Source organism: Salarias fasciatus, chromosome 1 (genome assembly GCF_902148845.1).
Source record: "Salarias fasciatus chromosome 1, fSalaFa1.1, whole genome shotgun sequence".
Taxonomy (NCBI): Eukaryota; Metazoa; Chordata; class Actinopteri; order Blenniiformes; family Blenniidae; genus Salarias; species Salarias fasciatus.
Window position 1 is genome coordinate 29094815 of NC_043745.1, and position 26522 is coordinate 29121336.

The window sequence follows — 26522 nt, forward strand, 5'->3', positions numbered from 1 at the left end:
GGTGTGAGTGAAGGTTAAGAGAGTGACCAAGAGCCAATAATAATAATAATAATAATAATAATAATAATAATAATAGTAATAAAGAATTTTCAATGAAATAAAGAAGAAGACTGAATGAAATACCAGCTATAAAAAAAAGAAATAAAAAAAGATTAATCAAGATATGATGGGATCAGTTTTTTTATCTCATTAAATAGCATCTCACTGAAATATATGGAAACTAACTTAGAATGTCTGAGATTCACCTAATCACTGCAGACTATAAAATATTGTTTAATAAATGATACTGAACGTCTGGATCTCATTTATGATTGGAAATTCTTTGTATTAGGAGAGAAAAATAAGCAGTACTTTTATTTTGAAGGAGCAATGATCCCTCTTCCTGGTGTCTCTCTGTAACTTGACTGCTTGGTGTGGGTGTCCTCTCTTCCTCCCCACACATTCCCAGAAGTCTTCTCCAGTCATCTACTTTACAGTTCACACCCACTCTCTTGTGTCCGTGAATTAAAACGCATGCGCCCATTTTGTAATCCACAGAATTACAAACAGAAACAGGAATCCCCCCGAAACACAAAGATCACCATACAATTTCTGATTTTGTCCACGCACAGAGCTGCTGTTCTGATTTTTTATTTGTAAACATTTCAGCTGTCATGAATTTTTAATGAGTCCACATCCTGATGCCAGATATTGACAGTGCAGCAGCACTGAACTCATACCTTTATGTAGGAGCTCTAATGGCCTGCACTGGGTTTTTGCTGAGATCAATAAAACATTAGGCGATTATTTTATGATTACACAAAGGCCTGTTTTGTTCGAGTTGGGAAAATGTTTGTCCTCGACACAATGAGGTCATCCAACAGATTATTGACTGTCAGATGATAAGAATTTAGAGATAATCCAACCTTGTTAGAGACACTTTATCTTACCTGGTGATAAAAAGAACAGCCTAGTTGATTCCATTGTCCTGTTCCAGGAGAATGATGGCTTCAGGCCTGCTGGACTTTGGTTTTCTATGTATCCATACATCTTCTATAACTGCTTAATCCTGTGCAGGGAAGGGGGCGATGGAGCTAATCCCAGTGTGTTCAGGAGGACACACTCTGGACAGGTCCCTCGTCCATCACAGGGCAAACACACACACAAACACTCACATTCACACCTAGGGGCAAATGCAGATAACATGCAAACTCCATACAGAAAGGGCCTGTTGGTGTTCAAACCACTGATATTCTCAGTGTGAGGCAAGAGAACACCCACTGTCCCACCTGCAGCCTTGGATGCAGCAAACATATCAGACCAGAGCACATTTTACTTTCACCTCTTTTGTATCTTCTATGAACAATAAATTATTATGAAATTAATACCTTTGTGTTTTCAACAACATAGACAAATATTTAACTATAATTGCCGATGGGTGATTCAAATAATGACTAAGATTTTTAAGCAAATATCACACTACTGTAAGACTTTCTATAAGTACTCCAGATGGTTTCAAACTCAGTGTTGAATCATTTTTTTCTGTTTTGCCATGTTTTCATCACTGTTGTTTTACAGAAACAAGGTCTGTGGTTGAATGAGAGCAGAGCCTCAAGGTGACGAATTTGTCTAACACGGTTAATCATAAAATAGCTTAACCATAAAAACCACATTTTGATATAATTGTTTATTAAAAATCTCTTTAGACTTCATCTGACGCGCTTCGACCTCTGTAGTTGGCATGAGGAGCATTTGTCATCCAGCCTGGTTTGCAGCTTACAATTACAATAACATTTACGATGATCTTAACTTGGTTCGTTCATCTGAATTTGGCCTTCACTCTGGTTATCTCTGAATATAGAAAAAAAAGAGAAAATCATTAAGATCTTCATATCGAAAAGCTCGATGTGATTCGAACAATAAGATTCAGAGTCTGGAAGATGTGGTTTTTGGAAGGCACACTGGATAATTGAACTTGTAATCATTTTTAAATCCTACAACAGCCTTAACATTGATAGCAACATGGCTGGACTTTAAAAAGTGTACATGTTTTGTTTGGGCACTTTTTGAATTGATGATCTGGTTTTGTCACTCTGACCTGGCAACACGACTGAAGGCTTTGAACTTCTACATTTCTTTTTTATCACCCAACTTTGTTTTAAAAGGGAATGCTTATTTTTTTGCTGGCGGATGTGATCTGAGAGGCAGACACCTAAAATACTGGTTAAATTTTTGTTATTCCCTGCTTGGATGTTTTTTTTTTTTTAAATACATAGGAGTGTTAAAAAATTAAATAACCACATATGTGCATGTTGGTTTTTTTAATGAACTCAAAACTGGTTAAAGGTGTAACAGTGTGTTGATGAATACCTGCTGTCATGGTGTTTTTTTCATCCGACACTCAAGGCGTGACAATATTATGGAAAAAGCATGGAGACAAGATATGTGTGGATGGGGTGGGGTTTTTTTTACCTTTGCTGAATTGTGTCCATACAGCGGAAAAATGAGTGAAATATTAAGCAAACAAGCGGCAGACAGACTGAATTGGACCATCAAACAGGACATGTTGTCCTCCATATTACACAGCACAACTGAGCATTGAAACTTAAATGATTCAACCTAAAATCACTTTAATAAAACAAACAATTCCCTTAATTTGTTTTGCATCAGCAAACAAAACTATTGTTTTCTGTTTCCATAACTCTAGTAAGATTACACTAAAAAATTAATCCATCGGTCAGACCTTACACATCTTCAGATATTTCTGAAAATACAGGCACCTCTTGTATCAATATACAGCATTTAATGTAAGACAATGAAATAAAAAATATCAAAATAATACTGACAACTGCAAAAAAGTCCATATTTCTATTTGGTCATCCATGTGCCTCTTGATCAGGGCATTAAGTTTGTCTGATGTGTACAAAATTGTCAGACTTTTCCTTCACCTGTTTTATTTTTAAATAGAAAAGTTTTTTTTTCTTCAATGCTTTTCAAAGTTGATTTCTAAACAAATCCCAAGGATGAAAGATGAGAACACACAATAAACGTTCAATACCGTATCTAACCAACATAACGATCTGCTTCTTTTCTTCAATCTAAGCAAAATTTTCTCACTCGGCTTTAAACTCAGTATTTTGGGACGTGGTTCGTCATCGCTTCAGTAATTCAGACATCAACAGAGAAACTGGAATCCTTCCAACAGGTGAGATCTGAAATGTTTGCCTTCACCATCCCACTATTGTCCTGAGGAGTCAGCATCACAGCTTCACAGTGTCCTGTGGCATCCGGGCCTGACGGCCAGACCGAAGCTGAGGCTGGACGACGAGCAGAGAGACGTCAGGAGCAGCAGAGGGACTCGCCGGGCGCTACTCCCCCGAGTGAGCCTCCAGGTCGGTGATCAGCACGTTTCCGTCGGACTCTGCGGTCTGAGAGCCAGTCTGCCTGTAGTAGGCGCTGCCGAGCGTCGGGAGTCCACGGAAACGCGTGGAGTTCCTCCTGTACAGAAACCACATCGCCCCCGCCAGCAGGGCAAATATCAGCACGGCCACCAGGACGGCGGCGACGATGACGCCGCGGTGCAAACCTGAGACGGGAGACAGGAGAGATTTATGCAGCCGTGCTGTTTTTCATGTGTGGAGAGGTGATGCTTTCTGTCATCACATGCAACAGAATGAAATAACGACAGCACTATCGAACGTGCCGTGAACGAGGCACCGTGTGCGTGTTCAGCCACACACCGGTGCAGGCATTTCCTCCCAATAAGAAACAGTTAGCTCTCCTACAAGACACACTGCATCTGTTTAATGTTTTCAAGTTATTTGATTTAAGGTGCACTTTACCATTTAGCGGCTTGGCCTCCACCTCTGTAATTACATCTGCAAAAGAACATGCACAGCGAAAGTCAATATCACTGATCATGTGTCATCTGGGGTGTTCAGATCATATGATACAAGGAATGGAGAAAATCTGCGCGGGCGCTGCTTCTTGGAAGTTCTTTCCATGAAATATGATCTAGTTGAAAAAAAAAAATGGCCACGGCAATTATTTTTTTAAAAATGTTTTCCTATTTAGGACTTTTCTGAATGCCATAGCTGTGTGTCACAGTCACACAGTGTGTGTGTGTGTGTGTGTGTGTGTGTGTGTGTGTGTGTGTGTGTGTGTGTGTGTGTGTGAATGCAGTTGGTCGGTGTTTTCACATCTTCTATAAAACCCGCCCCATCCTGTCGGTCTGAGCTTCCCTCTTCTCCTGGCACCACATCTCTCATCTTGGTTATTTCATCGTCCTCGCACCTGCTTTAAGTTGACGCATTGGTTTTATTTTCAGATCGTGTTGCAATTTCTCCCCACTTCTACATTTACCTTGGTAAACTAACATGTTTTTGGATTTCACACCAGATTTTGCTTCCTCATTCGACGTGGTGAAACCCACAGGCAAGAACACAAACTACTTCTGGGGTACGTTTATTTGGGTTTCAGGGCCTGACATAACTTTATGAGTGAATAACGACGATCATCTCTTTGTCAGAGCACTTTACAGTGGAGAGGAGACCCCAATTGCTCAAATGAAGCAGCAACATGGCGGCTAAAGGTCACTGATACACAAGTGAATGGAGGTCGCACTTAATAGGTCCGCTGCTAACATCTGGAGTCTGCGCTCCAACAAGACATGTGACTTCAACAACGACAATCGATATTTAGGCAGCTCTAAGTCCAATGTTCACTCTCTTTAAGCTCCAGACTTAATATGAATCAATTCACAGTTAATCAGGACGCCCTGGACGGAGCTCAGAGAGCATTGTGAAGGCAGAACATGGCTGACTCTTAATTCACAGAAGCTGTGTTGTAGCACTCGGTGTTTTGTAGGATTGAGGCAATGCTCGTGTGAGGCGACTCGCCCCGCTGACAAAATATCTATTATTTATCTAAAGCAACGTCAATTTCAAGCCAGACAGGAAGACGCCACACAAAAGGCTTCCCAAATCTGGTAATTTGCTATTTCAAATATCTAGTGTTTAAAGCAGATTGTATTTCACGTCAATAGTTCAGCATTAGTTCATACCTAGTGGCTGCAGGACAGAGGTCCAAAGGAAAACAAACACAAAAATCAAGGAAAAATGACCGAAAAACAACAGTGTGATACCGGAGGGAACTGAAGATGCACATGTGGTTGAGGAGAAGAAAAAAAAATACACAGTATAACGACAGCTGGAGTAAAACAGGACAAAAAGATAAAGACAAAGAGTTCCGTTATTTGAAATAAAACATTTCAAAGCACAGTCATTCATATCATCTATGTAAGTGCCTACTTGAATTTGTATTTAAAATCATATCATTATCACGGTACGTCACAACGCTATCACAGTATCAGCAGCGCAGGGTGCAAAGGAGCACAGAATCTCCCTGGAATCCTAATCTTTATTTGTTTTTTTGTTTTTTTCTCTCTCAAGATAAACCAAGTGAGAAACTAAAACTGGAAGATCATGATTCCGGCATGTTCTCGGAGTCCATTCAGTTTTTACACTCACAGCCTCAGGGTTTCCAGTGGAAAACAGCGAGGCTTCACTTAACCTACCTGACACGGTTTTGCAAATGAAGCCCAGCCTTTCGGTGCACTGCGCCAGGTGCCACGCGCCGTCGTCCACCCTGGTGGAAACACAGGCGTCTGCAGTCAGCAGGCCGGGGTCCGGGGCTCTGCCGGGCCAGTTGGTGTATGACACTGGTGAACCGTCCACCCAGGCCAGGGAATCAGCTGAAATCAGGTGGAATGTTTGAGTTAAATGGGTCTGATGTGCACATGAGAGACGCAGAGAAATAATAAAGTCTCACTATCGATGTTGAAGTACATCCCCAACCACAAGGTCTGGTGGAAAAACCCCAGCGTCCAGAGCTGCTCCAGGACGAAGCGGCTCTCGGTCTCGCTCTCGATGGTCAGGACGTCTGAAGTGTTGACTGAAAAGTGACAACGGCACATTAAAGTCACTGCAAAGCCTCCACATCATTACATTTTTTTATTCAAACGTGTTTTGATGCTACACAGGCTGCAAATGCTTTTATCTCATGCATGCTAAAAAAATTTGTGTTGACAAATTCTGTATTAGTTGAGACATCAAAAAAATGTCCTATGTGAATAAATGTCTGATTGTCTTTGAGAATTAAATATGAAGCAACATAGGGAACAATGGCTCTGCCCTTTATGTGAGGTTTCCTGATGAAAAACTAGAACTTTGTCCAAAATAGTATTGGTAACAATCCTAATAGAAGACGACACAATATTCAAAGTTCAACCGTCTCATTCAGAGTCCAAGGCCAACACGTCTGAGTGTGAAAGACTTCTCATCTAAACCATACTTCTCTAAATGAACAATTCTTTTCACAAAATTTATCCATTTAAAAAATGAAAGTGAAAGTAAAGTGACAGCTCTGATGCCACAGAGGGTGATAAATGAAGAATTTATTAGTATCAGCAGTCTTTTCAAGCGCTGCACATTTAGGTGCAGTTCCTCCATTTCACATATAGGGGGCGTCTATGTCACTGTCACAGCAGAGTTAAATGATCAAAACCTCAGATGCTTTTTCTTCTTTCAATTTTCCTTTCACAAATGACAAACACGGCCTTTGGCATGAAAGGAAATGAAACAACACGTCAATACAAATAACAAAGCGAGCTACCTTTATGCCTGCAGTGTTCTCTCGACTCTTCAAACGTGAGTTTCTCCACAATGGGCTCGAAGTTGTAGCAGCCGTGTCCAAACTTCACCCAAGTGGACGGACACGCCAGCTCATACGAGACGAAGGGCTTGTTGGCTGTGAGCGGGAAAAGGCAGAACGTTTGGGAGCACCGTCACACATTTGGACGTGAGGGAGAGAAAGGGAGCAGCTGAGGGGAAGCAGTGAAGACGAGCGCTTGGCTCTGAACTGACTCGGTGGAGGAACGTGGCACAGGGCTCCCGTCAGCCGCGTTTCGCAGTCCGCTCGGCGCCAGCCTCCGTTCACGTCCATGTACACACACTCTCCGGCCACAAAGTCGTCCTCGTCATCTGCTGCGTCCCAGTGCGTGTACACCGTGTCGCTGCCATCTGACCACTGATAATTAATGCCACTCTGAAAGAAAGCACAGTCACTGTGAGGGAGGAGATGCACTTGATTTTCTTAAAAAAAAACTGAAACAAATCTGTGTTGTCAGTTCAAAAGCAACCACACTCAGTCTCAGTTTTCCGCCTTGCAATGCCAAAGTACTCGTTTTCAAAGCATATCGTCATCATTTTGTAGAATAAACATTAAGAAACTGTCACAACTCAGTTAAGTGTTTGTTCTCATCCATTCTTTCTGAAATTGTTTCATACAATGTGTGTTTTTCTAAAAAATAAATAAATAAATAAACTCAATATAAAAGCCAAATGTAGGAAAATTCAATTACTGAGATGTTTATTTCTGAAAGGGGAATTCAGCAAATGATTCCCCAGCAGTGACTCACAGTCTCACAGCATCATGATTTCAATAACTCAAGCATGTATTAGTTGGCTGGTATCTGTTGATAAGAACTTCATTCGGGTTTGATGAAGACGGTAGAATTAGTCCCTCACTTCCTCTATGAGTGAGACATTCCTCAGAGGATCAGCATTACTTGAATTCAGAGTGTCTGCTGGGAAATCTCATGGCTGGAACACGAAACCCTTAGGTTCATTACAAACAACAACACTACCACTGTGAATTAAACCACATGTTGTTTCACTTTTTATTTTTCAAAGTTTGTGTAACTTTTTTCTCATTTTGATTCAGTTCTCCTTTGTTTTTAAATCGACATTAGTTACAGTGTCAAATATTTAGAGCTATTGGAACAGAACTACAGATCAGCAGATGATTTCATGCTATATAAAAATATGAAGATATATAAATGACATGTATTAAATTCACAATTTTCAGTCACATTGAATACGTATGAGTGTGAAGGGACTGAAATGTATCATTTAAAAAAAAAAATACTTTGTTGCTGGTAATTGTACATGTTACTTTCTGCAGTTTGTGGTGTCAAAAATGAGTCTTTCAAAAAGGTTTTAGCTCATATTTTTTGCTTCTGGTTCTGCAAGTTAAATTTATGCACCAAAAAAATTTAAAAACAAAATTTAATTCCCCAAATGCTGCAAGATGCATGAAAAATCCCCAGAGGCATTTCTTCAGAAGAACCAGAGTGAAGCAAAAGTCCCAGATTGCAAAATACGTCACATCCATGACGCTCCAGAACATCCAGACAAACACACACACAGAACAAACACACAGCGCGACACTGATAAACTATCGGCGCGGATACGTACGTCTTGGCTGTACAGTCCGATCCAGTGGGGGGCTGAAAGTCTGTTGACGAGGACGGTGAGGAAAGCCTGGTGGTAGGCGTCTGTAACGCTCACCAGGTCGGAGTCACTCTCGATGCACGCGTGCATGGCGTCGTACCAGCTCATGTTGCCTGACGCGACCTTGTAGCTGCGGCTCCTGTACTCAATATTTTCAGGCAGAGGGTGGTGATAGGAGTGTGTAGGAGGTTTGGACGTGTCTGTAATGAGAAAAACAAAGGAAAGAAAAGTTAAGCTACTGATAGAATGGTACTCATCGTTTTTTGTTTTTTTTTTAAAATAGAAGTGAATAAGCACATCCCGAAAAATGTCAGAATATTCGCATAAAATTAAGATTGAAAGGTTTCAATTTGATAAACAGCAGAAGGCCCCATGAGAAGAGGAATTTGAAGTGGTTTCGGTGTGTGACTGACAACTGTCAAAGCCGTGTTAGATTGGAACTCCAGAAAGCGAAGCAACTATTTCTCACTCTCTGACAGAAAAAGAAAAAAAAAAGTTTAAAAGAGCATTCAGGGTTTGAAAAGCTGGAGTGGTCTGACAGCAAAGGGAGGAAATGACGTGCAGAGATACACTGAGGATAGCACTGACAGAGAGACAGACAGAATAAAACCGAGGAACCCTCACCTTGAGGTTTCTGACAAACAAAGCCGTACCCACTCTCGCTGCATTTCTCATCGTACCATTTCCCAGTCAGGTGGAAGTTATGGTTGTTGGACAAAACAGTGCAGAGAGGCTCATCCACAAATCCACTGAGCCACTCGTCCTCCTGGAAATCACAGATTACATTTTATTACCCACGAATACTGCACACAAACCTGCTGGCACGACAGTTCAGACACCGAAACTCAAAATTAGTCGGGGTTATGATGTGATGTTCGCTATGTTAGTTATGATGTGAGCTTTTTTGTTGTTGTTAAATTTACATTTGAAAAAAATGAAATACATAAAATGTTGGGTTTGATATAGACAAACTAAAAAGGCATATTCTAGCATTCTCTGCCTGAAAAGGAGTCGAAAGTATAAACTTTTACGCAAATTAGTTAGTTTTCTGCTGTCATGAGGCTCTGATTGCTGGTCATTGTGATGCTGTTGTTACTGTATGATGTTTAAGACATCACTGCTTAAGATACAGAGAGGATAAATGATCACAAACAAATCTACCCTAAGTAAATCTAAAAGATATAGCTTGATCCTCCAGATTCAAGCGTTTGGAATGTGAAAAATTACTTTATAGGGAGAAGAACGACCACAAGTAGAACAGAACACTTAAAAAAACTGAAAGTCCTGAAGAGCTGAGTGCGTCATGATGAGACCCGTCCGACTAATCAAGTGAACGGCAGAAACCGATGAAGGATATGAAGTGAAACATCGTCTCAGACATGAGAAGTTGATCCATTTCAGTTAATGTCAAATCGTAGCTCTGCTTCAGAACTGAGGAAGAAACTTTCTGCCATGGACGCCACCATCCAAAGAAAGTAAAAACAAACAATAAAGGCCTCATTAACTAAACCAGTAAAACTTTGATATCACATGCAACCAGGTGGAAGCTGATTTCACATCCAGGGCAGACTGAGGACTGGACCAAACAGACAGCACTATCTATTTAGTGCCATTCATAAATACATGTGGCACATCAGGACTTTTCCAGCACAAACAATGGATGGATTTACCACATGCAATACATTTTCCCACACGTCTAAGCAGAGATGGCTGCTGCTGTGGTGTTGTTATTGTTCTGAGAGATATTTCTTCATCTTCCAGAAGCTCAGTTTGAAGATATGTTCTGTTTTGTTGTTGTAGGCTTTTATTTTATTTTTCTGTTGTTCTTGTAGTTATTCAGGATTACATTTGAGAATGATCATCTACCATGTTGTGGGTTTTTTTTTCTGTAACTGTGAAATTTGTTTAACTTTCTCACCCTCATAGTTTATCACCAGCAAAACGCACACACACTACACCTGTAATCTTTTCACACAAGCTTGTAATTTACAACTTCTAATATGGGCTTACACACAGTAAATCATGGCAGGGTTTTCTTACGGCAAAATGTTTTCAGTTCAGTCAAGTTCTCAGTGATTACAGCTGAAGAATTTGTGGAAATTAACTCACTTTTAAAGAGCCATCTCTGCTTACTGCTTATGAAGCAATAAGGTGCGAGGAAAATTGCTACTTGAAATATTTTTATAAACTCTGTCAAAAAATGCCATGTTTTTATTTGTGTAGAACAAATAAATAAAGAAATAAAATAAACAAACCTTTTTTTCCCCTAAAGAGCTGTGCAACAATTAAATGCAGATAAATAGATTTTGACTTTATATGTTATAAAGCAGAACCTTTTTGGACATGATTTCGCTCACAAAAGCAGAAATATGCCTAAAAAGACTACGCACATAACCATTACATCTTATTCTTGCAATTTATGGGGGGCGGGGGAGTAAATATCAGGTTTTCAGTGTGTCTTACAGTGTGATAGTTCTTTGGTTCGACTGGAGACCAGTTGGTGTAGCTGACTGCTTTTCCATTGGTCCATTTCAAGGAGTCCTCGTCCCACAGACCAATCCACACGCCGACGGCGCTCCCCTGGAGCAACATGGTGATATAAGCTGCAGGAACAATGACAACATAACGATAAACATGGTTGTTAAGAACCAGAGATCTCCATCGATGCTTTCTGTTTCTACCTTGTTCGATCTCGTCTTCTATGGCAACGAGCGAGCCTTCAAATGAGGAGCAAATAGACTGGGCGTCTTTCCAACTCTTTCCGTCCTTTGGACTGTCAGGGAGATGAAGCAGTAGACACTGCCGACACACACACACACACACACACACACACACACACACACACACACACACACACACACACGAAACATGAACATCATGCTATGAAATGCAAATGAGTGTTTTCACAGATCACCACCAGGACTCTTGACAGAATGATCAGGATTCAGTGTTTAGTGAAACCCGTGTGTGTGTGTGTGTGTGGTGTGTGTGTGTGTGTGTGTGTGTGTGTGTGTGTGTGTGTGTGTGTGTGTGTGTGTGTTCAAGCATTGGTCTACACCTTGTGTCCAAAGTACAGCCACTTCTCTGGACACCCTCCGATGTAGTGCGGCTCTCTGGGGGTCTCCACCACAGACACAGTCCTCCTCTTGCACACGTACCCATGAAGATCGCTGCATTTGCTGAAAGACCACTTGCCTGCAAAGCAAAGCGAGAACACATCAACATGTGCAGCCATCCCTGAATGTATCTGTGCTCGTGCAGCTGTTTACCCGATGAAGAGGACATGGTGACACACATCCTGTTTCTGCTGAGGCCGTCGTCAGCGGTGCTCCCCTCAGCCCAGTTACCAAATTCTATGGTCGTCTTATCGCTCCACCTGTAAAAGAAAGAAAGAAAGAAAGAAAATCTTATATGATATTCTAGATTTGATTGCATTGTCAGTGAGCTTTCGTGGAGGTGTTTCGGATTTGGCTCATGATCTCATAATGAATTCAAGTCGGTTCGAAATCTCCTTCTCTACTTTATTATTACATAAAACATTCTCATTATATTGCAATTATATTTCCAGTATTGCACAACAGTGGATTAGCCCATGATAAACTGTAAGCCAGAGTCTGCTGGATGGTGTTACAGGGTCTCTTTGAACTTAATCCACCAGGATCAGGAACAGTTCATTCATACAATGAAACTGAATCTGGAAATCTATAGTACAGTCTCTGAATCTCCAATAATCACTATTGCACTACTGAGTTATTTATTCAAACTACACACAGACAAAGTCATAGTGTGTACATACCTGTAGCCAAATATTTATTTAAAAATGGTTTTGTACCCTTTCTGTATAATACTGTATTTATGACTGCTAAAACACTGCATGTGATATCACTGCTAAGCAGGTCAGTCTCAACCTGCATGTTGTTGATACATATATACCTAATGAACAGAGAACAGAGGTCTGAGTTCTACTAGAGCTGGCTACAGAAAATATAAGTATCTATTGTATATCATCAGTAACAGCTGATGATATACAATAGATTTCACATTATGAAGGCAGACAAAGTTTGTATGATGAAAGGCCTAAATTCAATGTGTGGCAGAAAATAATTTAAAAAAAAATCTTTATTTTTTTCTAAGGAAGGCTGCAGTATTATCATCAGTGTTTTGTGGGTCATATCTGTGTTTGAAGCAGTTTTTATCTCTTTAGAAGGAAATATGCTGAACTCGACAGTGGAACAATCTAAGACTAGTAAAGTGATAAAAAACACAAACGATAAGTGTTGATCTAGTTTCTATTAAAATAATGTGATGAGGAGTGACTCTTGTGTTTACTTTCTGACAGACTTGCATATTTTGTCTCCAGTCTTTTAACAATCCGTACGTATTCTATCCTGCTTTATCCATTTCACAGTCAGGGTGCTGCAGGACCAATGACTGTATCAGCAACTTATAACTTGTTCCCCATTTACAAAAGTTAAAAAAATGTCCATCCAAATCACTTCACTCATACGGTTCTCTACAGTGAGCAGCAGAGAAGCCACACTCACCTGACGTCCTCTCCCGGGGCTCCGACGGTCAGACCGATCCACCAGTCAGTGGGGCCGAGGGAGAGCTGGAGGGGGGGGGGGGGGAGGCACAGTCACAAGAAGAGGAAAGAAACTGGACTAAGCATTTTACTGTGCGATCTCCCTTTTTCTATCCAGTCTTCACGGGGCTGCCGGATCAGCTTTTCAGAGCCTCCCTGACATGAGCTTCCATTCAGGCTCCCTCCTTGGCCCGTGCTTCCCTCCTTTCATTGCCTTGTTTTGTTCCTATTATCCCCTCTCAGGGCTCGACACCACAAGAGACTTCTTTAGCCCGGTCCAAAAAGCTGCTGGCATTGAAAAAAATACCCAAACAGCCTTTTCTGTGAACTCCCAGTGTGTGAAGGCACTCGAGCATTAAAGCTTCTGTATTTGGGTGTATTTTAGCTTTTCAATATGTGTCTGTAAACACTTGAAGTTGTATGAGGAATGAGTGTGTCAACTGTGTTCACATTCAATTGGGCTTTTTTTTTTTTTGTACAGCAAGTGTGAACAGTTTGAAGAATGGAGCCACTAGCCCATTCAGTGAGGACAAACCTTTGAGATTAGGTACGTTTCTTGGACTGTGCTCTCCGTGCAGCGTTTGGACAGGGGAAACTCAGCTTTTAAAGTCATGATAATAAATGACAAAAAAGAGGCGCTAAAGATTTATAAGCAAAGTAATCCTGCAATGTCAGTCGAGAGTCAACATTTCTGGATCTCATACTGAAAAACATAACTCACATAAAACTCAGTCAAGGATAAGTTCCTGGAGCTCTCTGAAATCTTACTTTCTAGACAGAGGAGTTAGAGAAATGCTAATACTGATACATTAATGTTTAAATGAGAGGGAAAAGGGGCTTTAAAATCAATCTTTGTTCATATATTAAATCTGAATTTACAATAAATTTGTTAATGTATCTATAGAGCAAAAAGAAAACCGACCCGCCGCAGACGATCCTTGATGAAATGCAGCTCCTCCCTGGAGTGAATGGACAGCAGGTGGGCTCCCATCATCTGACAGGCCAGAGAGACGGCGTCCCAGTCAAACGGCTGCTTGGCCAGCAGGTATTCAGCTCCGCGGTAAAACACCCAGGGCTCGCTCTCTGAGGCAGAGGGCAGAAACAGTGACAGGAGCAATAAATAACAGACAATAATTCACTTAATAGCGGGAAACTATTTTATTTTGCTGTCTCAGATTTACTTCGATGAAAACCCATTTGCTCCTACGCTGCAACAAAAGCATTGAAACACACTCTCTGAATTCCTCCTACAGTCCTAAAGCATGTATTTGAAGTCAACTGGTGACTGAAAAGGTTCGACTGTGATTAGATTTCTTGTCTGTGTGTGTCGTTCCGTGTGTTCCCCGTGAGAGCGCTAACCTGTCGCAGGTACGTCCTGCCTTCACCGTAGTCAGCCGAGATCAGCACCAGAGTCCCTGACCCTCATTTAAACACCGCCGCTTACAAAATCAATGCCAACGCTACTGTCTTTAGACTTCCAGCCATCCAACATGAATCTCCACGCATGCAAGAATTGACATTCAGTCACCAGAGGGCAAGAAAACAAAGTTTTATTCTAACAGAAAAAAACAGAGATTAAATCAATCACAGACTGCAGTGGTAAAAAAATGCTCTGTTGATATTGAGAAAGAGGCAAAATCACAAAGCAGCATTGCAGACGATGTGCTGTTAAACTCCTCAAGGCATATCACACAGCCGCTCTTTAAGAATTCCCTCCATTTTTGATCTGCTTCTAATGTCAGCATTGTCCCGACAGTCCATGATTTTGTATTGAGTGGAACTTGTTTTTAGTAGATATAAATAGTTGCAGTGTACTCACGCTCTGTGTACCAGTAGGGTTTTTTTAGTTGATCACCTGCAATAGAAGATTCAGTCAATGACGTTCTACTACACGTTGAAGCAGCTGAGCTGAGTGTCGCTCTGAGGGTGTTTACCTCTGGACACCTTGCAGATCCACTCGTGCTGGGCGTCACAGGGCTGAGGTATGACGGTGTTGGTCAGGTCACTGAACACGGCGCACTCCCTCCTGTCATCCTCGTCATTCCTATCTTCAATGAAGGACATCACTACCTGCACAGAACGGCACACACCAGACAAATCTGTAATCTTTTACAATGTATCCTCTCGATAAGTGAATCGATAAGCTGTCACCCGTCTTCACTTACAGGGGAACCATCGGACCACTCCCAGGAGCCAAGATATTCAGGGTCTCTCTTATTTAAACCCACCCAGAAATGGCGACCCTCTGTTCTGAAAGAAGAGAAGAAGAACACACACTTACTGCAACACAAGTGTTCAAAAGCCGTTTAACATCTTAACCGTATAAAATGTGCACATGCAGTCAGTGATGTTCTCTGTCAAAGGTTTTTGGGAAAAAAAAATCACTTGTTTCATTAAAGTTTTCCTATCGCATTACACTTTAAAAACTTTCTTTTCAATCACTGATCACTAATGCTTATGTAAAAAGTAATTATTCTTTTGTTTAGATTTTACCGAAATCCATTGTCTTGACCTAACTACATTATGCAGCATTATGAGTATGTTGTATAAGAGCTGGATAAGTTAAACGGAAATATCTAGAAAATTTAGCACACTTTAAAAGTTTTTGCTCAAAACAGTTTTAAGGATTTTGGTCCATTTTAGTGTTTCCTTATGTCTTTAATAGTCTGGATGATGTGAATTTTAGCCTACTTGTTATTCTTCTATGTTTTGAATATGCAATTCAATGTTAAAAATTTCATATTAACATTTCAGTGTTTTCACATTTCGCCTACAGTACAAGGTGGAGGATGAATATGCAGCATAAAACCCTGATAACTGATGATTTGTCCTCTGAGGACAGGCATGGAAGACTCATAAACCTTCCAAAAGTACATTCATTTAAAAAAGTGGTCTTCATAAATAAAAAAAAAAAACTTCTATATGCTCATCAATATCTTGCTTTATTGCTTTTTTATGTGCTGCAACTTTTCTAAGTCTTGTTTTAACGGCATATTCGATTATCCCTGCAGAAGTATTCATCTTCAAATCACTATTCCTTTTCCAAAGGCAGCAGTTAACTTCACCGCGCTATGCACATAAAGTGGAGGAACACCTCAGCTGATGCATTTATCAGTTCCTATAACATTCCTGCACTGATGAGCCCCGCGGGGCTGTACCAACCCTTCAAACATGGTACTGAGGAGCTGCTTAACAAACACCTGCTCCTCATAGTGATGGAAACTGGCCAGCTGGGCTCCCAGGGCCTGGCAGAAGAAGTCTGCTTCCACCCAGGAGCGCTTCATCAAGACTTTCTCATCGTGGAACACCTGGGAGAGACACACAGACAGATCACTCAATTCAAAACGGCTCTTTCCAATTCGTCAAACAGCCGAAAATTATTCAGCAACTGTTGTGACCAAAGAGTCAAGATAGATGGAAAACAACCTCAACATACCGGTGGAGGCCCTGATGTAAACATGGGCCTTTCAGAGACTGATTGATAATCAAATAATAATCAACTGTCACAAAAATAACTCAAAATTGAATCAAGACAATATATTGTGCTCAGCGGTGAAAATGTACCTACATCCCTCTTCAGCTATCTTATTTTAATAGCAGAAGGATGAAAATATTCCTCTATTCAGCATAATTGAAGCTATTCACCACTAGATTGGTCAAAAACATAATAAACACACATCTCTTAAAATCTATGTAGTAAATGGTTAGATGTCAGGCTTCTTGTATTTTGGTCACGAAAACAAGTCTGCAACAACTGGTGATGGTTCGAGGCATTTCAGGTTCCTTTCGCAAAAGACATTCTGGTTTCAATGATCCCACTGTCCCTTGTTAAATAAGCCAGAGGGCAGGTGAGTGACGGGCTGAGTTTAGGAGAACTGGAACGAAAGACCGAGAGCTGGAGAACACGCAACGAGCTAAAGTCGCCGGCAGCCCTGTTGTTTTGGTTCAGGGTGGTTACGGCCGTTTACTTTAATAAGGCTACTATTTGCAAGCCAAATCCTCATCCTCCTCTCCCGATAACTGATGAGACACGTGAGACAGAGGCCAAACTTAGAAAATGCAACTAAGAGCACAGCTTTGTGCATCACACACTTGTCCATAGAAAAGGTTTAGAATAAACAATCTGAATAATTAGTTTGTTGCGTTGACGTAAGTTAATCTCCTGATCGATTGATTCATCTACCAATTCCAACTTAACTGAATTGAACAATTAGCTTTTTTGAAATCAAAATCTGAAATGTCATAAAAATTTGGTTTATTAGAAAGGCCATTATCAATTTGAATAATAATTTTTAAACTCCCACCACTGGTTTTTGCATTTCATTTCACATTAAACAATTAAACTCATCATATTAACATTTATATTGAGCTATGAAGTTTTTCTAAGTTAAAAACTGGATTTGATAATGTTGGAATGAAATGAATAGTTGTAAATTTCTATTTTTACTCATACCTCAAGTCAGTCTTCCACCTCCTAGTTCAGAGAGTCACTGCACTTTTACGAAGTGGTACTGTTATATCTGAGTTAATTACATTAATTTGAAAATAAACTGCATAAAATGTCACAAGTTAGTGAATTTAAGTCATTCAGTGCTTGCACAATCATTATTAAGCAAAACCAGGCTTTTCCCAGGGACAAAGCTGAAAAGAGGTTTTGAATAAATTAAAGACGATCTGACCTTGAAGCAGTGCAGCAGGCCGGAGTGTGATTCCCATCCTGCAGGACAGGGGGCGTAGGCATCGATGTGGTGCTGCGGCAGCTCAACATCATGGTAACTGCTGACGCTCTGCTTGCAGACTGACAAAGCCTTGTGCAATTTGCAGTCTTTCACCTCCCAGTGCCCCAGGGCGGGTCCGCCGGACAAAACCACACAGCCGCCAGCGCTGACTGATAACAAGAGAGGATCGGCGAGGGGCTTCATGTCAAATCAAATCCCTCATTATACGAAATCACAGCACACTTTATCATGTGAACACGGTCTACCTGGCTGGTGTTTGTTCCAGTTTGTGAAGGTGAGCGGCAAAAAGGAGTCGTTGTGATGGGGCCACATGTACTCTCCGCTGGATTTGGTGTCAGAGAGACCGATCCAGTAGGACGTGCTGCTGTTGGCGCCTCTCTCATTCAGCAAACTGTTGACAAATGCTTGCTCGAACCTGCCAGCACCAGGAATAAGAAGCGACACATGAGGAGATGGGCTCGAATGTTGCCAAAACATGAAAAGTATACATCTTTTGTTAACAAAATAAAGGGGCCGCTCAATAAACCACCTGTTTTCCACAGTGAGGAGCGGAGATTTGCAGTAAAAGCCCATCTGAGCGTACTCAAAGCTCTGTTCATGACTTGTAACCATGTAGCAGGAATGGCCATATCGCTTCCAGCCCTGGAAAGAAGAAGGAAAAAAAAAACTGCTGCTGTTTAATGGTGTAATACAGTGATCCTGGGCTGGTTTAGATGAAATGTGCCTTTCAAGGAGGGCTTGGTCAAGACAGCAAGACAGCCACAGCGGCGCAACACAGGGATCATAAAAGTAACCAGTGGTAACAAGAATACATATCCAGCAAATTATTTCCGAAATCTGGTGTTGTGAAAGAATTCTTGGAAAGTTGAGCTACTTGAGTAGAAACAAACTGAAGACTGTCCAGGAGCTTGTCCTCGTTCCAAGTCCAAGAGGAAAAACAACAAGGACTTGAAACCAAAGCAGATTTGTAGATAAGCATGTATCAACAAATGTGTTACATGTTAGTGACAAAAAAAATCTGATCTTGTTGTGGTAGTACACTCATAAAGCTAGAAACTGAAATTTCTTCCTATTGTTCTTTGTAAAACAGCTCAAGCTCAGTCGAATTAGATTGAGACCATCTATGAAAATCAAGTTTCAAGTCCTGCCACTGCTTTCTTTAATGAGATATAGGTCTGTGATTGGTCCATTCTTTGTGTTCAAGGTGGCCAGAAGACCTTCTTCCACATGTTTGCTGCGTCCACTACATCACTTGTGGACAACTGCAGTCAAGAATTCTGATGTCTTTCTTTCTGCAGTGCTGGTGGCGGGCCCGATAGCAGATAGTCCCACCCGAGCTGCAGCTCCTCCCGAGTTACCAAGAGACTCTTTGCTGCTTCTCTAATCTGTCGCTCTCCTCGCCTGGCATGTGAAGTAAAGTGGACACCAATGATAGGTTTTTAGAGCCATTTTCTGATGATCGATTGTCCAGTGCTCTGAGAAAAGGCCTCAGATTCAGAGAATTTTTTTGTTACAAACCCTGCTTTAAACTTTTGTACAACTTCATCCCTGAGCTGTATGTTGGATACCATGTTTCTCTTGTTATTTGTTCTTCAACAAACCTCTGAGGCTTTCAACAGCTGTATTTTACCCACCAGTAACATATTCACATATGGATTCTAATACTAACTGAACATCTTCGAAAGGCAATATGAACTTTATTTAGGGATATTACAGTTCCAATAGTTCAGAATGCAAATGAATGCCACATTTTTCTTATTTTTATTAGTAAAGAAACAAACTATGTAACATTTTCTTTTCACTTCTCAATTATGCTCTTTCTCTTCTATCACGCAAAAGCCTGAAAACACACATTAAATTTTTTGAGAATAATGTGAGAAAATTTGAAAAAGTTCTGTGGGTTTCAATATTTTTTCAAGTAAATCTTTTTAAATTCAATGGTGGCAAAAACATTGTACAATTACTTGAGTAGATTTTTCTGGTGTCTGTACTTGAGTGGCTGTGTTGTAACTACATTTCAGCCGAATATACTCCTCCCATTTTCCAAATTAGTTTGTTGCTTGTTTTCAAACCCCATGAAAATGATTCAAGAGATACAGCGATGAATGAATGAAATCGTATTTTCGGTGCTGGACTAGACAATGTACAATTCATAATTTCCTGGTCCATATGTGATATCAATTTGTATTGAAGTGCAGCAAGAATGTTTTGACAAGTGTTGTTAATAAGCCTCTCCTCAACATTCCATCTACCTCCAGCAGTATTAAAGCCAAAACTAACACTCATTCTTTCCTCAACACTTTCCTCAGACCTGAAATATGACTTTGAATGATTTACTCATTTCAAGTGAAGGAAAGCCTTACACGTCGTCACACCGATTTACCTCAAATGACACATATAATGAAGGAATTTGAGTTTTGTTTGCTCAGACCGCAGCAGGAATCATCACAGACTGCTGGAGCATGTCCTCCGATACGGTGCCTTCAGGGCAATTTCAGGCCTCATGTTCCAGGGCATGAAGTAGCCTGATGACTCAGGAGTCTGATATTCTTGTAAACAGTGTCAAGGAGCAACACGAATGCCAGACAATACGTCAGCAGCCAAGTGAATCAGCTCATTGTGCTTCTGGAGGGGCAGCTCGCTCTGAAGTTGACCTGCAGCGGCAGCAGCAGGCGTGAGGCTCCGTCTGCTGTGAGGCCGGATTTCTATGGCGCTATTGTGACACTGAGCATTGCAGCAGAGCAGAAAATCTGCCTGGAAGAGGTCACTTTGAAAATATGATTACCACAGTCTGGTCCAAGAATTTAGCCGATTCTTGAAAGTAAAAATATTTTTTTCCTGCTTTTAACTCTTCCGGTGCGATGGTGTCAAATGTCCGAAGGCTCGTTCCGCACTGAAGAGGGTTCATCAGCACCATGATTCCTTCTCTTAATTTTTCAATGATTTTAACTAAATTACGTACATGAGTCATTTATCAGAACTATTTCCTAAAATAATATTCAGTAATGTGGACAAGTGAAAGACTATTTTATGGTTATTTTTCCAACAATTTTCATAATAATCATAACCTTATAAACTGCCATGGAAGTGAAGTTTTGCCTTTGCTGTAAATGTTGCTGTTTTCATAGATTTCCAACAAGTTTTGTTAGGCGCAAATCAAGATTAGTCATCCAAGTCATCAATCAATAACTGACCTCAAGCAGGAGGTTCCTATTAGAGAGATACACAGCTTTGGTTGGGGTTACATTAAACTTAGCTCACAGGTGAGTAGTGTTTACTACTGGCTCCAGAGCAAGTCTGCAGGAAATGACTGGGAGTCACTGTTAGGAACATGTAAACCTTCAGGCACATGCAGTCGTCTTCCTACCTGTGGACAACCCTCATCCCAGGTGGCACCATGGTCAACAGGGTCGCTGCTCTGTCTTCTGCACACGGCAGGCAAACGTTTCTCACATGAGGTCAACAGCCAGGTGCCTTTCTGTAAAACAGGCGGTCAGTTTATTCTCACGAGGGCTACGCCCAGCACAACACTTACACACAGAATAAAAGGTCAATAATCAGAGAACAGGCAAGACGTATATCTAAAGCCATTGATTTTCTTACCGTTGTGTCCACGCTGACACACAGTGCCGTGTCGAGCACAGGATGACGGGGGTGGTACTGGCGCCACGGGGTGAGAGTCACAGGTGAGCCGTCGGACCACTCCACGGCTGCATGCGACGGCGGCTTCCGAAGACCAATCCACACTTCCGCACTGTCTCCAGAAACTGTGAAACACGAGAACATCCACACACAAACACAATTCAGCATCTACAACAAGCACACAGTGGTGTATTTGTAGTCTCTTACAGTTTGCCAGGATGTTAAGAAGCATCTCAACTTCAGACAAGGAGTGGATGCTTGTGAGGTTTGCGCCCAGAGCGCCACACGCCCGGGACGACTCCTCCCAGGTGCCTCCCCCTGGTTCTGAGAGCACCCTGTAGCAGAAACCGTTATGAGGCCGCCAGCCGTCTGCGCACTCCGTATGAGTATACTGCCAGTTCTCTGTGAGAGCAGAGTGTGGAAGGAGGGGAGAGATGAAAACAGAACAGAATAATACACATTCACAGCAGACATTGTTTTGGTCTAGCCGCCAACAGTGCAGCTTAGAGGAAGGTCAAAAAGTTAACTCTCCAGGTGCAGTGCAGCTGCTCAAGCCAAAAAAAATACAACCCTGGTCCCTAAAAAAAGCTTGTTTTGCACTCAGACATCAAAATAGTTTCTGTTCATGAAAAGTATTTGTGTCTCTACTGTGTGCTCTTACCGAGAGGCTCGGCTCTGCGGGTGTTGTTGGGCGTCTTCTTGCAGATGTACGGCAGAGCAGACTCACAGGACAGACTCTGCCAGTGACCGCGTAACGCCGAGTTGTACACGCCGCACTGCTTGTCGAATTGCAGCGGGCTGACGGGGAGAGCTGATGCAAACACAGCGAAGACACAAACCTTCAGTTTGTTTTCTCATCCTTTGGTGTCCAAAAAGCCCCAAATAAGACATTTTTCAACTGAAGCCCAATATCTTTGTGGGAATTCAGACCCTTGGCTTCATGGGCCATTTATCGACTTTTGTTTGAATAAATATAGTTTATGCAAGTGATTCACACACTACACAAACATCGAATCAACTTAAAATCACACCAAGTAGGCATTTTCCTCTCGAACGAACAGACAATCTCTACCTCCAGTGAAATTCACTAAAGTCAGAGGTGCTCCATCAGACCACTGCCATCCATGTCCGTCCTTCAGGTGATTCAGCCCGATCCACACCATTGCTCCAACGCTCGCCAGCCGATCTGTCGGGAGAAATACCAAAAATCATGCATCAAGACACAGCTGATGCTGTTAAACCAGAGATCACACACGGCACGCTACACAGTCTGGCTGATGTTGGACTTCCTGAGGAATTTCCCGTGAAAACATTTTGTTAAGAGCTTTTGGGGTCCCGGGCTGCAGGGTGTAGTGGTTAGTGTGAATGTGCCTGTCTGGGTTCGGCTTGGGGGCCTTTCTATTGTAACTGTTACTCTGATTTCTCCTCCACAGTTCAAAACTCAAACTTTCCCAGAGGTGTGTGGTTGGATGAAGCTGCATAGATGCTGGGATGCATACGGGGAGAGTAACCAATTCTCCTTTCTGCACACATTGCATCTTGATCATGGCTTTGCTGTACTGTGCTTATAGTGCAGCTGCAGCTTTATTCCGCCTGTATGTGTTTTTTTTTTTTTTTTCAGCCTACCTCTGATGTACCTGTACTCGGCCAGGCTGGTGATGCTGAGCAGGTCTCCGCCCTGAGCCTGGCAGGTCGACAGCGCCTGACTCCAGGTTAAGATGGTATACAGGTTGAACTGGTAACACGCCTGCAGCTCCTGGTTTGACTCCCAGAATCGGTCACAGCTGGAGTCTGTGAATAAAATCCATAACAGTCAAAGTCATTCTGAAAGCTTGAATCTAGCTGAAAGCAGTGAAATAGAGCTTTCCGTTCATATACTAATCATCATAATGGCCCTCAGGACGTCCACAGTATAATCAACTGATCACAGATCAGAATCACCGGTGAGTCACATACTTATAACATGAGCTTCTCAGTCCTCTCAGTATGACCAGATATTCAAAATTAAAATTATCCTGGAAGAAAGGGGTTGAAGCATTCACCCATTCATGGAACAGCTTCATAATTCTACTGCAGTTACCTGGCACCGGACAGAAGCCCCATCTCTCAGCCTCATCATAGCGAGTGGTGGTAGCGCACCACTGGAGATGGTCCTCACGGCCCTCAGTAGTGCACTCGTAGTACCATTTGTTGTTGTATTTAAAAGGGAAGGTGCAGGGCATCCCGTGTGCATTTCCCAACAAAGTGTGTATTTCTGTAAAATAAAACAATCCAGATCATGATATGGAGGGACTGTACACACATCTCAGAGTTTAGCTGAGATCATTTCTATGTGGGTGAAGAATTTGAAAATGTCACCACACTAGGATACTTCAGGCTCTCACCTTCATATGGATATGAACAGGGGCCCTCTCTTGGACTGTTGTACCTTTTCCACTCGTGGTAAACGTTCTTCTTCACCACCACCAGGCGTCCAGCCACTGCCACTTTCCACTGCGACGCCCCGTACAGCATGTTCTTGCTGCAGCGCCACCACAGCAGCGGGAGGTCCATGTCACACTCGAACGTGCCGAGAGGCTGCGTCGTGTCCGAAATGTTGAGCCCCAGGCAGGTGCTGGTGCCCAGATTGAACAGGCGATGTCGGGAGACCCACTTCCACAGCATGCGGCGCGTCGGGCGCTCGCAGTCCTCCAGCACCAGGTTGGAGCAGTCCGCCTTGATGCAGCGCTTCAGAGGCTCGCTCTCCAGGATGAACAGACCTTTTCCTGTTTAGAGAGGGAGGAGAAACAAGGAGATGTGTTTGAGATGAGCAGAGACAGGAAGAGGAGGTGGAAGGAGCAGATAAGGCTGAGTGAAAAGGGTTGAGGGAATGATGATTTGTGCTGTGTGGTTGAAAAAAAAAGCAGATCTGGATACAGTTTGATCATTTAAAATTCGAAAAGGTGCAAAAGGACACTTTTTTGAATAGATTTCTACTCATCAATATTTCAATATGGCTGTGTTGTGGCTTAGAATTACATGTGGAACTGAGGAGAGGTAACAACTGGGGACTTGTCTGTGTGGAGCATGAATGTTCTTCCTGTGCATGCATGCACTTTCTGACTCTGGTTTCCACCTAAATACCAAAAAAACATGCAACTGAAGCAAATTATGCAATTATGCTGCAATTTATGATCATGTGAATGTTAAAATGTGTGGTAGTCTATCTCGGTGTTCTCCATCTGATGGACTGATGACCAGACGATCCAGAATTTACCCAGCCTCCACCCATAGTGAGCTAGGATTGGCCCCAGCATCCCCAAGACCCTCAGCTGGATTAAGCAGTATAGCAGACGGATGTATGGACTATTTGACCGGTTTTCAGTTTGAATAAGATGACTCCTAAATGGACTCACATTCAAGCAAGAAGAAGGATTGACTAAATCCTTTGTTCTGAAACAAATGCCGGTCTCACTGTGTAACTAGATACTCAAACAAAAGAGAGGATGTATACTGACTATTTACAAATGGCTGACATGAACACAGCTCAAAGAGTTATCTTTCCTTTCATGTCACTATTAAATTACTGAATAATAGAAGCAATAACGTTATTGGATCTTTGAAAAATATGCAAATTGTTTGTGTTGAATTTAAGTAGTGGGACGGATTATTTGTAAAAGGTGTCACTGTGAACGGCCAACATAAGACAGGCTAAAAGTCTATGAGATCAAAGGAGAGTCATTTGCAGTGTCCGGATGTCCTTCCTCTGTTTTATGAGCACAACGCACAAAAAAACTAATGTAAATAGACAGTCCTCACTTGGGGAATTGTGAAAATCTGATGCTATCTCAATATATTGTGACAATGATGATGATGATGAGGAGGAGGAGGCAGATGTTGCAAGTAAGGCAGCAGATCATTTCCATCAAACAAAAATGAGGCTGAAATATGTCCATATATTCAGAGTTTGGAAATGCAAACAGCTTTGTTTCCGTTTATAACTGAATTACTAGACATTTTCAGCTTACATTGATTTTATTTCTACTTTATCTGATTACCGTAAGTGGCAATAAGTCCACCCTTTTATTGTCACAATAACTGCTTGATCTGAACTGAGTGTAATGTGATTTTTTTCATGAAAAACAAAGACAGTAAAGAAAACAACGCACTACTAAAACAGACACAGGGCAGAAATGTCAAACACTGCTTAATGTGGTCATGACATGATGATGACAACAAGGAAGGTTTCAGAAACTTATTTTGGATGAGACAGTTGAACAAACAGTGAAAGCCATCCTCTGCCTCGATGCAGTTACATAATTTTCTGCCACGTTATAACAGTACAAAACATTTAAAGCTTTTTTCTTTTTTTTTTTTTCTTTTGCAGCAGATGCCTGTAACTTACTGTATAACTCCATGAGCTGTTTTTCCTCCAGCACCTCATCGTCCTCCTCGGTTTCACACGCGCAGCTTTGCCCCAACAGGACAGTTACGCAAACAATCGCCACAAAAGCCACCGAGTCGACGCGAAGACGCAACTGCGGGAACATTTCGACGGCGGGATGAGGCGTCGGAGAGCAAAGGTCCGCACATTCCGATGCTCCCGGTCACAGAGAGACTATTTCTGGCTCCCAGAGTGTGTTGTTGTTGTGTTTTTTTTCTTCTTCTTCTTTTTTTTTTCTCTCCCGTGCAGAAAAAGTTGGGGCCGAGTTGAGTTTTTCAGCGGGGGAACCGGCGACGTCACGTCTGACGGAGGAGCGGCGCGTCGCGTGCCCGCGCGCCCGGACCCGCTCGGTTCTCCTCCGAAATGCCGTTAAACCTGCTGTTTTAACGAATTGTCCCTTTCCGAGCGTCCGTAGAAGAAAGGGGAGCCGCGAGACGCAATGTTGCGAATGTATAAATCTCAGGAATGTGCAGAGTTCTGACCTGGACATATGTTCACCATGTGTGCGCTTTTTGGAGCACATTTTAGCACTTTGACGTTAAAGCATATATTCGGGAAAATTCCCAAAAAACGAGGACAACATAATTCTTAGCATCGATATCCATCTCTCTCTCTCTCTCTCTCTCTCTCTCTCTCTCTCTCTCTCTCTCTCTCTCTCTCTCTCTCTCTCTCTCTCTCTCTCTCTCTCTCTCTCTCTCTCTCTCTCTCTCCTTAAATGTATAGAACAGACTCCTGGACTTAGAAAACAAGCATGGCCCCTTCAAATTGAAGTCAGTCTTTATTCTTTAGTTTCATCCGGAGCAGTT

The 26522-nt window shown here is 41.9% G+C and overlaps 1 protein-coding gene across 1 annotated transcript; it reads right to left on the bottom strand.

Annotated features, from left to right (window-relative positions):
• Nucleotides 1-2299: 2299 nt before the first annotated feature.
• Nucleotides 2300-26129, bottom strand: pla2r1 (phospholipase A2 receptor 1). Its single transcript, XM_030098355.1, has 30 exons — nt 25678-26129; nt 23678-24058; nt 23374-23547; nt 22920-23084; nt 22366-22479; nt 21955-22104; nt 21501-21695; nt 21255-21418; nt 21019-21129; nt 18181-18293; nt 17897-18066; nt 17592-17800; nt 16075-16220; nt 15078-15162; nt 14847-14982; nt 14732-14767; nt 13835-13995; nt 12875-12939; nt 11600-11706; nt 11389-11525; nt 11012-11129; nt 10794-10933; nt 8955-9096; nt 8295-8530; nt 6903-7083; nt 6652-6786; nt 5809-5931; nt 5555-5731; nt 3822-3857; nt 2300-3565 (listed from the first exon to the last, which is right to left on the bottom strand). Exons 1-30 carry the CDS (start codon nt 25820-25822, stop codon nt 3348-3350), a joined length of 4470 nt encoding a protein of 1489 aa, XP_029954215.1. The 5' UTR covers nt 25823-26129; the 3' UTR covers nt 2300-3347.
• Between the last annotated feature and the right edge of the window lie 393 nt (nt 26130-26522).